The sequence below is a fragment of the Dendrobates tinctorius genome, unplaced genomic scaffold (genome assembly GCF_039654945.1).
Source record: "Dendrobates tinctorius isolate UK_male_01 unplaced genomic scaffold, ASM3965494v1 ptg000176l, whole genome shotgun sequence".
Classification (NCBI taxonomy): domain Eukaryota; kingdom Metazoa; phylum Chordata; class Amphibia; order Anura; family Dendrobatidae; genus Dendrobates; species Dendrobates tinctorius.
Window position 1 is genome coordinate 840,841 of NW_027361843.1, and position 16,912 is coordinate 857,752.

General features: G+C 39.9%; 1 protein-coding gene across 1 annotated transcript in view; it reads right to left on the bottom strand.

Moving 5' to 3' along the window:
* Nucleotides 1-16,912, bottom strand: part of MAGI2 (membrane associated guanylate kinase, WW and PDZ domain containing 2) — a 1,360,388-nt gene that overhangs the window by 167,742 nt on the left and 1,175,734 nt on the right. Inside the window, exon 13 of the mRNA XM_073551424.1 lies at nt 1,296-1,337. Coding sequence (XP_073407525.1) covers nt 1,296-1,337 — 42 coding nt within the window. The remainder of the gene's footprint in view (nt 1-1,295; nt 1,338-16,912) is intronic.

Genomic DNA, 16,912 nt, shown 5'->3' on the forward strand with positions numbered 1-16,912 from the left:
GTCCATCTCAGAGATCTGGAAGGTCCCAGAAGCGCACGGCTATAAAAGGTCCGCATGGCCGCTCGGCCATGCGCTAGTATAGTCTCTAGTTGCTACTGTGTGAATGATGATGGATGCATGAACCTGCAAATGACTCATTAAGATCCCCTTCCTCTGATATTTCGAGTGTGTATAGGGACTTAGCTTTAGAGTCTGCGCCAGTCAGTGGCAAGTCTTAAGCCACTTTAGCATCCTCCACAATGCTAGCGTCCGACAGTGCGCCTGCTACCGGGCACTGTCGAACAGCGGCAATATCTGTCGCCGTGCTGCAGCTTGCAGCTCTGCTCGGCGTCCGCAGTAGCGACTCCGCACGCACGGTAGGTCTAGACGGACGCTGACCCTCTGCCTAGGGTCCAGTTCCTGTGACCGTATACCGTGCGTGCACATATCTGAGTCCTGTGACGCTAACAGGCTCAGCCTTTTGTGTTCATTACACTTAGGCGACTCTGTAAATTAACAGAGATCACTCAGCCCACCTGGGTGACGTTTAACCCGCTTGCTATACCGCCATATTGCACGTCCACCATTGTCTAGCAGCGGTGTTAACACCTTCTGCACGGTGGACCCCGAGCGGCGAACGCACTTTATTATTTATTTATTTAGTGCGTTCCGCCGTTCCTAACACCCTTCATGTAAAATAAGCTCCGGAGGCAGATTCTCATGCAGATCAGTGTCCGGCCCATAGTCCTGAACAGATCATTTACATATAGGAAAAAAATTGGATTTCTCTGGAATAAGATATCAGAAGGTTAACCCTACTGACAGATCCCCTTTAAATTGTCCTCGTCATATAATGGATGCAGGTCTTGGCTGATATGATTACACAGCTCTGATATCTGTACTGTAACTGATCAGTTTGGTGTATCCGTCACATCACAGATTTATTCCCAAGCAGTAAACGATGGGGACCCCTACTGATGACCATAATCATTGATCTGAATAATATCAAGAAAATGTCAAGTTATAATTGTGCATTGAATAAGTTATTTCTGAAACGTTAATATATGTTTCATCTATGGATTAGCTTTTTATTTTCTAGGAGGAGTTTGGCTGCAATTATTTGAGAATATTAAGATGATACACATGTTAGTATATCTTATGGTCTAAATTCACAGACTACATTAATTTTTACTGACATGATTTTATCCAAGACAGACACTTTATCCAGAGCAATGGCTACGATGCATGTATTTAGACAAGGACACAACATGATGGACACAGAGTGCACAGGACAATGACTACTATGAAATACTTGCCAGCAGGATCCGATCTGAAACCAGTTCTGGGTGGCACTTGCTCTGAATAGGAAGATGAGGAATTTTCATAAGAAAATACTGTAAAAATTCTAACTACACTGCAATTTATTCAGTTGGGCAACATTTGTACATGTTAAGCGACTATCACAAAATAAGGAAATACAGTCTGAAAGCAGGGTGAAATATTACATCATAACAAAATGCATCAATTAGAGCATATAAGAATTTATATCTGAAATTTTGGCTTCTACATAAATTATTTATATCTTATATCTGCTTATACCTTCAGATCCCATTGTCTCTACTTCATCCATTACATTAAGTAATGACAAATATATCACAAAATAATTTAAACAAAAGTTAAATCATTAAAGGTAGCTGCTCCCCTGCCCAAGAGCCATTATTCCCCATCAGTGCCAGTGTCACAAGGCAGAAGGTGGTCAGGATAAGAGGTAGAGAGGCCAGAAAGCTGTATCTCCAGGGCCAAGGCCTTGATTTGCAGTTGATTTGCATAAAAATGTGACAATGGATTTCTATAACATGGAGGCATGGACTTCTTAGACAAAGGTATGGATGTCATCAACATTAGAGGGACTTTACATAGATGATACTAGCTTGGGTCTAAAAAGCTGCTGACGGGTTTTCTTTAAGTTCCTCCGCCAAAAGGCCCAATCTTTTGTGGAGCAGCAAATTATACATTTGTACAATATGAGGCAGCTGTCTAATGAGAACATGGGGCTAGAATAATGGATTTTAGCCAAATACAGACTAACAAACATCTTAAAACATATAACTGTGGATGTCTCTGAATAATTCCTGTTCAGCTGCAGGAAAAGGAATACCAGACAGTCTATCAGAAACATAAAACATTATAAAATAAAGCTAAATAATAATAAAACAATTAAGAAAGTCAACAAATCAGAGATTCCAACCCCACCCCTAATGAACCAAATTATGTATTCCTTGTTTAAACAACAAGTCTTATGTAAAGTAGTAGACAACTTTAAAATAGCTCTTTTATTTAATCTTTTTAAAGTAAAAAAATAGAATAAAAATGTGAAAAACACACATATAAAGAAAAAAACTAAGGAAAATTTGCCTGGCTATGAACAGGGTAAAGTTGCATAGTCTTGAATTCATAAACTATCAAAACATGGTGCTAAAGGAACAGCTTTTTCCTATTTATAAAGAGCAAAATTACAGTTTGATATTTCTCCTCCAATCCCCAGCTATTATCTCTTATTACTACGTAGGATGAATGTAGGAGAACAGATTCCTGAATTCAAGCCAGAGTCCAAAACCTAAACTGCATTTTTGAAAACTTTGATTAATATAGCAATTACTTTAAGCAAATGTTGAATGTCAGAATTTATTTATAATTTCAAGTGCCACTAGAGAATCTGATCACAAAATTACTAGTTATCAGCTCTATACCCCATGACAAGCGAAATATATTAAGGGAGGAGTATTTCGACTTTAATAATCTGTGAAAGTACAGCCCAATACATACAGTTAGGTCCATATATATTTGGACAGAGACAACATTTTTTTAATTTTGGTTCTAGACATTACCACAATGAATTTTAAACAAAACAATTCAGATGCAGTTGAAGTTCAGACTTTCAGCTTTCATTTGAGGGTATCCACATTAAAATTGTATGAAGGGTTTAGGAGTTTCAGCTCCTTAACAGGTGCCACCCTGTTTTCAAAGGGACCAAAGGTAATTGGACAATTGACTCCAAGGTTATTTCATGGACAGGTGTGGGCAATCCCTTCGTTATGTCATTCTCAATTAAGCAGATAAAAGGCCTGGAGTTGATTTGAGGTGTGGTGCTTGCATTTGGAAGGTTTTGCTGTGAAGGAAACCAGCGGTCAAAGGAGCTCTCCATGCAGGTGAAACAAGCCATCCTTAAGCTGCAAAAAAAGAAAAAACCCATCCGAGAAATTGCTACAACATTAGGAGTGGCAAAATCTACAGTTTGGTTCATCCGGAGAAAGAAAGAAAGCACTGGTGAACTCATCAATGCGAAAAGACCTGGGTGCCCAACGAAGACAACAGTGGTGGATGATCGCAGAATAATCTCCATGGTGAAGAGAAACCCCTTCACAACAGCCAACCAAGTGAACAACACTCTCCAGGAGGTAGGCGTATCAATATCCAAATCTACCATAAAGAGAAGACTGCATGAAAGTAAATAAAGAGGGTTCACTGCACGGCGCAAGCCACTCATAAGCATCAAGAATCAAAAGGCTAGACTGGACTTTGCTAAAAAACATCTAAAAAAGCCAGCACAGTTCTGGAAGTACATTCTTTGGACAGATGAAACCAAGATCAACCTCTACCAGAATGATGGAAAGAGAAAAGTATGGCGAAGGCGTGGTACAGCTCATGATCCAAAGCATACCACATCATCTGTAAAACACGGCGGAGGCAGTGTGATGGCTTGGGCATGTATGCCTGCCAGTGGCACTGGGTCACTAGTGTTTATTGATGATGTGACACAGGACAGAAGCAGCCGAATGAATTCTGAGGTATTCAGAGCCATACTGTGTGCTCAGATCCAGCCAAATGCAGCCAAACTGATTGGTCATCGTTTCATACTACAGATGGACAATGACCCAAAACATAAAGCCAAAGCAACCCAGGAGTTTATTAAAGTAAAGAAGTGTAATATTCTTGAATGGACAAGTCAGTCACTTGATCTCAACCCAATTGAGCATGAATTTCACTTGTTAAAGACTAAACTTCAGACAGAAAGGCCCACAAACAAACAGCAACTGAAAACCACTGCAGTGAAGGCCTGGCAGAGCATCAAAAAGGAGGAAACACAGCGTCTGGTGATGTTCTTGAGTTCAAGACTTTAGGCAGTCATTGCCAACAAAGGGTTTTCAACCAAGTACTAGAAATTAACATTTTATTTACAATTATTTAATCTGTCCAATTACTTTTGGTCCCTTTAAAAACAGGGTGGCACATGTTAAGGAGCAGAAACTCGTAAACCCTTCATCCAATTTTAAAGTGGATACCCTCAAATGAAAGCTGAAAGTCTGTACTTCAACTGCATCTGAATTGTTTTGTTTACAATTCATTATGGTAATGTTTAGAACCAAAATTAGAAAAATGTTGTCTCTGTTCAAATATATATGGACCTAACTGTACATGAGAGGTCTTGCCCAAGTCCTTTTAACCCCTTCACGCCGCAGCCCATTTTCATTTTTGCGTTTCTGTTTTTTGCTCCTCTGCTTCCCAGGGCCATAACTTTTTTATTTTTCTGTCAATATGGCCGTGTGAGGTCTTGTTTTTTTGAGTTGTACCTTTGCATGCCACCATTGGTTTTACCATATTGTTTACTGAAAACCGGGAAGAAAATTCCAAGTGCGGTGAAATTGCAAAAAAAGTGCAGTTTTTTACCATGTTCACTAAATGCTAAAACTGACCTGTCATGAAGATTCTCCAGGTCATCATTACGAGTGTATGGATACCAAACTTATATAGGTTGTTTTTTATTTACCGTAAGTGGTAAAAAAAAAAAGAAAAAGAACTCATTTTTCGAGACCCGTATCCGGGATCTGGGGCTGGGTGTGCTTTTTGCATGCCGAGCTGATGTTTTTAATGATACCATTTTGGTGTAGATACAATATTTTGATTGCCCATTATTGCATTAAAATGTTGCGGCGACCCAAAAAATGTAATTTTGGCGTTTTGACTTTTTTTTTGCTACGCCGGCGATTCTAAACGCAGTGATAACAAATATGGTATATGTATATATTGTTCTTAATTGTTTTACTTTGAATGGGGTGAATGGGGGGGTGATATGAACGTGTATATATATATACTGTATATATACAGTGGGGAAAAAAGTATTTAGTCAGTCAGCAATAGTGCAATTTCCACCACTTAAAAAGATGAGAGGCGTCTGTAATTTACATCATAGGTAGACCTCAACTATGGGAGACAAACTGAGAAAAAAAAATCCAGAAAATCACATTGTCTGTTTTTTTTTCATTTTATTTGCATATTATGGTGGAAAATAAGTATTTGGTCAGAAACAAGCAATCAAGATTTCTGGCTCTCACAGACCTGTAACTTCTTCTTTAAGAGTCTCCACTTTCCTCCACTCATTACCTGTAGTAATGGCACCTGTTTAAACTTGTTATCAGTATAAAAAGACACCTGTGCACACCCTCAAACAGTCTGACTCCAAACTCCACTATGGTGAAGACCAAAGAGCTGTCAAAGGACACCAGAAACAAAATTGTAGCCCTGCACCAGGCTGGGAAGACTGAATCTGCAATAGCCAACCAGCTTGGAGTGAAGAAATCAACTGTGGGAGCAATAATTAGAAAATGGAAGACATACAAGACCACTAATAATCTCCCTCGATCTGGTGCTCCACGCAAAATCCCACCCCGTGGGGTCAGAATGATCACAAGAACGGTGAGCAAAAATCCCAGAACCACGCGGGGGGACCTAGTGAATGAACTGCAGAGAGCTGGGACCAATGTAACAAGGCCTACCATAAGTAACACACTACGCCACCATGGACTCAGATCCTGCAGTGCCAGACGTGTCCCACTGCTTAAGCCTGTACATGTCCGGGCCCATCTGAAGTTTGCTAAAGAGCATTTGGATGATCCAGAGGAGTTTTGGGAGAATGTCCTATGGTCTGATGAAACCAAACTGGAACTGTTTGGTAGAAACACAACTTGTCGTGTTTGGAGGAAAAAGAATACTGAGTTGCATCCATCAAACACCATACCTACTGTAAAGCATGGTGGTGGAAACATCATGCTTTGGGGCTGTTTCTCTGCAAAGGGGCCAGGACGACTGATCCGGGTACATGAAAGAATGAATGGGGCCATGTATCATGAGATTTTGAGTGCAAACCTCCTTCCATCAGCAAGGGCATTGAAGATGAAACGTGGCTGGGTCTTTCAACATGACAATGATCCAAAGCACACCGCCAGGGCAACGAAGGAGTGGCTTCGTAAGAAGCATTTCAAGGTCCTGGAGTGGCCTAGCCAGTCTCCAGATCTCAACCCTATAGAAAACCTTTGGAGGGAGTTGAAAGTCCGTGTTGCCAAGCGAAAAGCCAAAAACATCACTGCTCTAGAGGAGATCTGCATGGAGGAATGGGCAACATACCAACAACAGTGTGTGGCAACGTTGTGAAGACTTACAGAAAACGTTTGACCTCTGTCATTGCCAACAAAGGATATATCACAAAGTATTGAGATGAAATTTTGTTTCTGACCAAATACTTATTTTCCACCATAATATGCAAATAAAATGAAAAAAAAAACAGACAATGTGATTTTCTGGATTTTTTTTTCTCAGTTTGTCTCCCATAGTTGAGGTCTACCTATGATGTAAATTACAGACGCCTCTCATCTTTTTAAGTGGTGGAACTTGCACTATTGCTGACTGACTAAATACTTTTTTTCCCCACTGTATATATATATATATATGCTCAGTACATGTACCGTGCATGTCGTGAAGGGGTTAAAGCATGGATAGGGACTTTTAGGATTGCTGCCCCCAATAGGTGGCATTAGAGTTTTGGTCTTCTTCCTCTCTGTAGAGGCCATTTGCATATATGTGAGAGCAGCACACTGTAGATGGACATTTCATATATAATGATAGCAGTTAGCAGCTTGCATCAATAGTGTAACTGCAGACAGCTATACTATCAATTACACAGACAGACAGACAGAATAATGAACTCCACAGTTATTTTAATCTTTTCTTTTTATTTTCTTTTTTTGACCGGTGAAAAGCAAAGAAAAAAATCTTAACAGTTAAATAATTGTACAGAGCAGGTAAGGCCTGTTTCACACTTACGTTTTTCTCGGCTGTTGGCAGCCGCCAAAAAGGCGGAGAACGGATCCGATGTGGGAAAGTTAAAGGAACCACGCAGAAAAAAAAAATACCGCCGATGTAGCGGGATGAAGAGGCTGGGCTATCGCGGGAATCTCCAGGTATCGCGGGATGAAGAGGCCGGGCTTTCACGGGAATCCCCAGGAATTGCGAAATGAAGAGGCGGCGTATCGCAGGAATCCCCAGGTATCGCAGGATGAAGAGTCCGGCGTATCGCGGGAATCCCCAGGTATCGCGGGATGAAGAGGCCGGCGTATCGAGGGAATCTCTAGTCATCGCGGGATGAAGAGGCCGGGCTATCGCGGGAATCCAGAGGAATCGCGGGATGAAGAGGCCGGCGTATCGCTGGAATCCCCAGGTATCGAGACAGAGAGAGATCATCCAGCCAGCAGCGAGACTGGATTCAGGGTTACACATGTAGCAAAAGTAAAAAATGCGGATCCGGACACCAAAAATACGCTGCATTGTCCGTTCGGTGATCTCAGCGGACGCCAAAATTTTGGCAGATCCGCACAAATACGGATACGGACGATCGGTAGTCAAAATCCGACGATAATGAAAGTCAATGGGGAAAAAACCGGATCCGCCAAGAAAAATGGCGGATCCATTTTTTTTTGCAAATCGGCGGATTTTGACTGATGGTGACAAACGGATGTGTGAAACAGGCCTAAGCAGGCATTTTTATTGACCAAGTGGCATTGGAAATTGTAAATAAATATATAGAATATGGCTTACCAACCACATGTTACTTCCTCTGTAGAATATCAGAAATAGTTACTGTAAAAAGGATCCCTTTAAAAATGGATTCTATACTCTCCCTCTCTTCCTAATAATGAACTATTCCAAGAATCTGTAATTTAAACTATAATTAAAATGAGATAATTTGCCAGGTTAAAAAACAGCAATTTATATTCTGCACGGATCCCACATATCCGGTCATTAAGTAAATGCCAAGCAAAAACCAGTAATGTACTAGACCTGGAAATGAGCAGAAAAAACCTTTGAATTAAAAATATACAACTAAAGTTACAAATAAAACAAACTTTTAAATCTATCATTTCTGAACAGTTCACATTTTCAGGTTTCATCTCCTGGTGGGAGGGTTAAAAACTATTAGACAAAGCCATGATGTATAGAAATATTTAATTAGATATGGGACTCTAAATCCATTGTGACTTCAAATATGGAGCATGCATTCTAGATAACTGAGCAGACTAAAGATTTATTTCCCTTGTAGTCATTGTTACATATAGATATTTAAATGAATACATTAATATGTTGGTAAAAGGTACCACATCAGAGAATATTATGTTTTGCAATCTGATGAAAACGTAAATCAAATTTAAAGATGGATTATTATAATGTTTTAAGATTAGATATGGCAGAGATTCGAGGGACTCCGGTTATTCGGTAGGTCAGTAGTTTCTGCCTGCTGGATGGGAGGCTCGTGAATCTCTTACCCTCCAGGTAAGATTATTTGGGCTGGCGTGAGGTCATAATCCATTTATATAATTGCCTTGTAATATTTTCATTTTCTGTTCTGTCCTGATGTCACCGTATCTCAGAATTCCAAGCAGAGGAAGTTCACCGACAGCCGCTTGCGTGGTACCACCAGCAGAACACCGTCACACTGCGCCTGCGTGAATTTCGCGCAGGCACAGTGAATCATTTGGCTGATCCCGATGGCAGATGCGCAACGTGTCTACAGGCAGAGTAAGCCGGTCATATCAAAGCGGTTTTCCAATGAACAAAAGCTCATTATAAAAATTGTCTGTGTCTGACTGTGTACAGAGCATACCACATCTCCTGGGCAGGGGAGGAAGCAAAAGACAGTACTGACATTACAGCAGGGGATCACAGAGGATTCATTTGGTGAGGTAAAATATTTCACTGACTGTTTTTAAACAATATTTTACCTCACAAAATGTATCCTATGCGATCTCCTGCTGTAATGTCAGTATTGTCTTTTGCTTCCTCCCCTGCCCAGGAGCTGTGGTATGTTCTGCACACGGTCAGACACAGGAGTGAGAGAGACAGAGCACAGGGGGGAGACAGCTCAAACGGTACAGCACATGAGAGGAGAACACAGCACAGGAAGGAGAGAGACAGCAGACAAGGGGGATAGCACATGGGTAGACAGGTCAAAGAAGAGAGCACAGACGGGAGAAGTCAGCACATGGGGAAAGAGAGAGTGGATAGGTGGGTGAGCACATTGGGGAGAGATGCTCAATGCTGCAATGCCTGCCTTCATCGTGACATTACTGCCCTCCCGATGCGATAGCATTGGACTTCCATCTAGTTGTGGTATAATACACAAATGACATCACGCTAGCCTGGCTAATCAAAAGTTGTGTCATGCATCTTGGAAGCTAAGAGATTTGCAAGCCTTCCATCTAGCGGCCAGAGACTACTGCCCTGACAGATGGAACTGAGAATTGATCTGCTTATGTCCATCTTAAATACTTTGGCCCAATTCATCATTTGTGCTTTTTTTTTTAAATTTAAGTCACTTTTCTTTTTGGTTCTTTATTAGTTGTACAAATTATTACCTTAAAATTTTTATTGCACCTTTTTTAATGTAAAAGGTTGCTAAAATGTCTCAGTTTGCGCCAAAATTTCAGGCATAGAAAGAATAAAAAAATAATCATTCCAGGTTGGAAAGTATGGAAAAATTGCATATTTATTTATAATATGCAATTGATGAATCAGCTGCAAACATTGGGAAAACAAAAACCGCACCCACAATAGTGAGCATATAAAAAACAGGAGAAAACATATAAATAAGGCAAAAAAATGGGGCAAACTAATCCCTTCATGACATGCGCCGTACATGTACAGCACATGTCGTGTCTCTCCTTTTGATGTGGGCTCCGGCGCTGAGCCCACATCTTTCCTGGCACATGTCAGCTGTTTTGAATAGCTGACATGTGCCCCTAACAGCTGCGGGTGAAATCGCGATCCACCCGTGGCTGTTAACCCATTAATTTGTGACAGCGGCACCTAATGTGGTCACGCCGAAGCGCATCACTAATCTCGCCCATTGGTGACCCCGTCACATGATCGTGGGCCACCAATGTATCGGCATGCCAACCAGAGGTCTCCAGCAGACCTCTATGGTTCTCATAACCAGATTATGAGCGCCTGTGTGTAGCAGAAGAAATCAAAGTACTGCAGCTTCTAGTCTCCCATAGAGGCTATTAAAGCATGCAAAAAATAAAAAAAAGTTTTTAAATATATTAAAAAAATATAAAAACTCAAATTACCCCCTATTTGCTGCATTCAAAATAAAACAATAAAAACTACACATATTTGGTATCGCCACATTCGTAATCACCAATCAATGTATCAAAATAATTATTTCGACTGATAAACGGTGTAGCAGAATAAAAGTCAAAACGCCAGAATTGCGTTTTTTGGTCGCCACAACATTGCATTAAAATGCTATAATGGGCAATAAAAATATTGTATCAACACCAAAATGGTATCATTAAAAACAACAGCTGGGCAGGCAAGAAATAAGACCTCACCCAGCCCAAGATCAGTAAAAATGGTAATGCTACAGGTGTCGGAAAATGCAGCAATTTTTTTTTTTTTTACAGCTAACATTAGATTTTCTTTCACCACTTAGATAAAAAAGAACCGAGACATGTTTGGTATATATGAACTCGTAATGTCCTCGAGAATCAAAATGGCAGGTCAGTTTTAGCATTTGGTGAACATGGTAAAAATAAAACACAAAAAACTGTTGTGGAATTGCACTTAGAATTTTTTTCTCGTTTTCGAGTACATAATATGGTAAAACCAATGGTGTCGTTCAAAAGTACAACTCGTCCTGTAAAAAAACAAACCCTCGCATGGCCATATTGACGAAAAAATAAAAAAGTTATGGCTCTGGGAAAAAGGGGAGCGAAAAACAAACGCAAAAACGAAAAAGGGCCCAGGGGTGAAGGAAAAATTTTGTACAATAATAGACTTAAGACACCAAAACTTAAACAAAAAGAAGGAGTAATGCAATAACGCATCAGGCTCTTTTAGTCCATCTTCTCACCATGATCAGCAAAAAGATTTGGAATTCAAGGTTTTTAAACCATGAAAGTAGAACTGAGATGCAAAGGTAAAAAAATCTTCATTTGTACAATGAGGGAGCTTTATCTAAATAAAACACATTTAAAATTCTAATGAAGCATCAATTATATTAATTAGTTGTTAGTATAGTTTTTAACCTAGCTAGTTGTTAAGTAAATAAATTAAAAAAATTATATATATTTTCAAAATGCCTAAGTATTAGGAAATTTCAATTACTGGTAAATAACAGAAATCATATTAATCATTCACACAAACTTACCTATTTAAAACCATACTTTATGATCCCAACAACATTCTCTATCACCTGATTCTAATAACCAGAGAAGATCTGTCTGCATATTTAAAAACTGGCTGCAAGGAGAATTTCAGAACTTGGGAATCCAGGGGTCATCTGCACAAGTTACTTTCCAATATGCCTTGGAGCTGAACACTACAAAGCCTGTTATTGATCCGTCTGCTTGTATGAGTCAAGGAAACAGGGAAAGGGCTCTGATTTGTATTTCTGTACTACTTGCACACTTGAGAACCTGCAAGCACGATTTTGGCATGTAAAAACATGGCTGTAATATCACTGTAATACAGATTAAATTGATATCATTGATGAAAAAATCAGCTTTGTTGTTCTTTAATCACCATTTGAAGTTTTCTGCTAGTTAGATTTCAGTGCACAGGGGCTGAACTGTGCACTGGGTCTTCTCCTGCCAGCCAGATCCCCCATCCCCCTCCGCCTACCTCTGGTGTTTGAATGACTGCTGAGATTTGAAATAGAGGAGGTAAGCAGGGGGTCGGGGAATCACAGGCAGGGAGGAGAAAACCTAGCGCACAGTCCGGCCCCTGTGCACCGAAATCTAATTACCAGAAAACTTCTAATTGTGATTAAAGAATGACAAAAAAGTACATTTTTTCAAAGGTATCAAAGTAATCTGTGTTACATTATATCCATGTCTTTACATTAAAAAATTGTGCTGACAGGTTCTCTTCAAAAGAAATGGCAAGGTTATATCCTAAAGTGTTCCTCACCCCTGAAATGACTTGAAAGATCTTACCAAAACAAAATGATACTTTTGAATTTTGCCTTCTGAAAAAGTGATTAGAATATATTATATATATAGTATATACAGTGCGGCAAAAAAGTATTTAGTCAGTCAGCAATAGTGCAAGTTCCACCACTTAAAAAGATGAGAGGCGTCTGTAATTTACATCATAGGTAGACCTCAACTATGGGAGACAAACTGAGAAAGAAAAATCCAGAAAATCACATTGTCTGTTTTTTTTTCATTTTATTTGCATATTATGGTGGAAAATAAGTATTTGGTCAGAAACAAAATTTCATCTCAATACTTTGTGATATATCCTTTGTTGGCAATGACAGAGGTCAAACGTTTTCTGTAAGTCTTCACAAGGTTGCCACACACTGTTGTTGGTATGTTGTCCCATTCCTCCATGCAGATCTCCTCTAGAGCAGTGATGTTTTTGGCTTTTCGCTTGGCAACACGGATTTTCAACTCCCTCCAAAGGTTTTCTATAGGGTTGAGATCTGGAGACTGGCTAGGCCACTCCAGGACCTTGAAATGCTTCTTACGAAGCCACTCCTTCGTTGCCCTGGCGGTGTGCTTTGGATCATTGTCATGTTGAAAGACCCAGCCACGTTTCATCTTCAATGCCCTTGCTGATGGAAGGAGGTTTGCACTCAAAATCTCACGATACATGGCCCCATTCATTCTTTCATGTACCCGGATCAGTCGTCCTGGCCCCTTTGCAGAGAAACAGCCCCAAAGCATGATGTTTCCACCACCATGCTTTACAGTAGGTATGGTGTTTGATGGATGCAACTCAGTATTCTTTTTCCTCCAAACACGACAAGTTGTGTTTCTACCAAACAGTTCCAGTTTGGTTTCATCAGACCATAGGACATTCTCCCAAAACTCCTCTGGATCATCCAAATGCTCTCTAGCAAACTTCAGACGGGTCCGGACATGTACAGGCTTAAGCAGTGGGACACGTCTGGCACTGCAGGATCTGAGTCCATGGTGGCGTAGTGTGTTACTTATGGTAGGCCTTGTTACATTGGTCCCAGCTCTCTGCAGTTCATTCACTAGGTCCCCCCGCATGGTTCTGGGATTTTTGCTCACCGTTCTTGTGATCATTCTGACCCCACGGGGTGGGATTTTGCGTGGAGCACCAGATCGAGGGGGATTATTAGTGGTCTTGTATGTCTTCCATTTTCTAATTATTGCTCCCACAGTTGATTTCTTCACTCCAAGCTGGTTGGCTATTGCAGATTCAGTCTTCCCAGCCTGGTGCAGGGCTACAATTTTGTTTCTGGTGTCCTTTGACAGCTCTTTGGTCTTCACCATAGTGGAGTTTGGAGTCAGTCTGTTTGAGGGTGTGCACAGGTTGTTTTTTTATACTGATAACAAGTTTAAACAGGTGACATTACTACAGGTAATGAGTGGAGGAAAGAGGAGACTCTTAAAGAAGAAGTTACAGGTCTGTGAGAGCCAGAAATCTTGATTGCTTGTTTCTGACCAAATACTTATTTTCCACCATAATATGCGAATAAAATGAAAAAAAAACAGACAATGTGATTTTCTGGATTTTTTTTTCTCCGTTTGTCTCCCATAGTTGAGGTCTACCTATGATGTAAATTACATACACCTCTCATCTTTTTAAGTGGTGGAACTTGCACTATTGCTGACTGACTAAATACTTTTTTGCCCCACTGTATATGTGCTTTTTATTTATTTGTCTACCCATCATTTGTATTTTTGTGACATAGAATGGGTGTTTCTTGCATGTGGTATTCCAATGTTCCTTCTTAAATGAATGTTCATTATCCGAAAATTAAAATTAACCTCCAAAACTAATAATATTTTACAAAATTAGTCAGATTTTAATAAAATTCTCATTGACACAAGGTTTTGTTCTGTACTGTTCTAATGCAATTTGAGAGCAAGATTTTTGTTCAGTTTTCCTGAGTTTAAGACAGATTTCACATGTCTGGGTTTTAATGGGGAAAAAAATTATGGAAATTGAACTATGTGAACCTGGCCTTACAGAGGAGAAAGATATAGTCAGTCTAAACAGCCAAACTGATATTGAAGGCATACTGTTCACGTCCATTGAAATTACAAGGATGAAAGAGAGGAATAACAACTTTCGTACATATGCTGAGAAAACGAGCATGGTGGGTCTGCCATATCAGTGGATCACAATATGGTTTACTGCAATGAATGCAATCTGTGCAATATCGGGATTATACAATATCAGTAAGAACAGCAAAACCTTTTCAGAGGCAACAAAACTTTTGTGGAAATACATAATAATACAGTTAAAGATAGGTTCACACAACCATATTTTCAGTCTTGGCAATGTTTGTGAGAAAACGGACAGCACTGGGTCCAATGTTATTCAATGGGGAGTGAAGATGAGCAGTTTTTTTTCACCGACCGAATCTGCATGTGAAAAAAAGCACAGAAAACACAGAAAGCACTAGTCTCTTCAGTATGTCGGATAAGACTTGTCTATTCTAGTCTATGGGTGTGCAAAAGAAAAAAAATCGTAGTCCGTATAGCCTCTGATTTTAGAAGAAAAATCAACCAAGTTTTTGGGATGAAATTGACGATTTTTCATATTTTTGTGTGATTCCGGACTAACAGCGTAGTTTTCTATAGAATAGAAAAGGTGAATTACCCATTTAGGGCATGGAGACTTACAAGAGAAGCTTTTGTTAAGAGGTGCATTTTGGATAAAGAAATTTGAACACTAACTAACCAAACGGTATGAATTTTTGGGAATGATTTCCCATTTATTTACCAATTGTTATTATTGTGCGGACTGGCTACAAAGTCCAGTAAACCGAGTACCATTCCTGAACAGAGGAGAACAAGCATCCATTGATATGAATAGATCAATGGCTGAGATATAAGGCTTTGTTCACACGTTGCATTTTTGCAGAATTTTTTAATGCAAATTAAAAGCTGCATTTACCATAACGGCAAAATCTGATATTTCAGAAAACATATACACAGGATTGCTTTTTTTTCTGACTGAATTGAAAAACTGATGTCTTTTTTTTTTAAACTGCGGCTTGTCAATTCTTTCAGCTTTTTTGCAGCTTTTTTATTTTTTTTTTTTAACATAAAAAGTAACGAGAGTGCAAAAACGCTGCAAAAAACACCATCCTGCTTCTTTGGTGAATGAACCAAACTTTATTAAACATGTACTATAGACAAATGAATCACTTAATCTGCACCAAAAATGCAGCAAAAGGGCAGCAAAACCTTATTTTGTAACACAGCAAAAAAGCGACGTGTGAACATAGTTTACTGGCTCATTTACACACTGTATATTAATTACAGAATTTCCTACAAAAATCCATTCCATGCCCTCGAGTGGGGTGCTTGTTGCCCTAATATATTTGTTGCTCAATAACTCAGATTATTAAAAGGGATATAAAAAGAGACGCTTCTGCACATTGTAACCGATAACTGATGGGAGCAATTCAATCTGTTCTGCACAAAATAACAAAGACAAATCATCCAATTGTCTCAAATTAATTCAAGAGGACATCGAACGTCTTAGACACCTTAATAAAAGTACAGGTACACTAATGAAGATCGCACTATGTACTCATTATATTCTACAGATAATTAATGTTTGATGCTATAGTGCAGATATCTTGTTTGGAACTATTTAATTTGCAATGCAAATTCATGTATTAAGAATTCCCCCCGCCTATACATCAGAGCTATGGGGTCCATTGGAGGCCAAGTTTGATAGACTTTTCGGTAATGCCTTTTAGCAGCAGACATTAGATGCCAACTGTGAGGTTTTCTTATCTGTAGTTTAGCTTAATAGCAGAAACAAAAAAATAATACATCGTACAGAGAGGAAAATCAATGTTGTTTCTCTACAGAAATTAGTTTGGCGGCGCGGGCTCTGCTGCAGTTTCTAACACCTCATCTGAGAGTATATGATTGATGTCTCACTAAAGATTCTGGCACCAGTGCATTCACCTAAACTAATGCCAACGGCCGCAGCACTTAATGACATGCCAGGATGCTTTCATTCAATAATGATTAATAGTCCTGAACTTCAAATGTTACAAAAAAACACTGATTATAACATAGAAGTAATCAGATACATGTGGAATAAGTAGATTGATTTCATTTGAACTGACTATACAAGGAAGAACCTTGTCAGCCAGCGAGGCCTAGACCATTTCTTCTGGAGAGAAGCTCACTGCTCAGTCATTAGTTATTGACAGCCAGCAATGTGTGTCAGATGCTGGAGAAAACAGGCATATACCAAACAGCCATTTGGGCTGAAATTTTGATACATACTTTTTCTCCTCGCCATGACAGCACACACTGAGAGCGGGGATCCACCACTAGGAGCAGGAAACCTACAGAAATAAAAGGGGTGGTCCACCTCGCCCCCTCAGTTGGTTTCCTGTTCCTACAGGAACCTCCAAAAAGAAGAGGATACCTGGGCTGTGAGGCTGCCTGTGCAGTGTCTGTGGGAACAGCAGGGGCTGCAGCGCCAGAGGCAGCATTGGGGGAGTCCTGCTGGTCAGCTCCCCCCATCTGGTGATGGATGGCGTGAGGCCAGGGTTCGGGGGAGGCTGCCCTGGCTCACGTGGGAGCGTGGT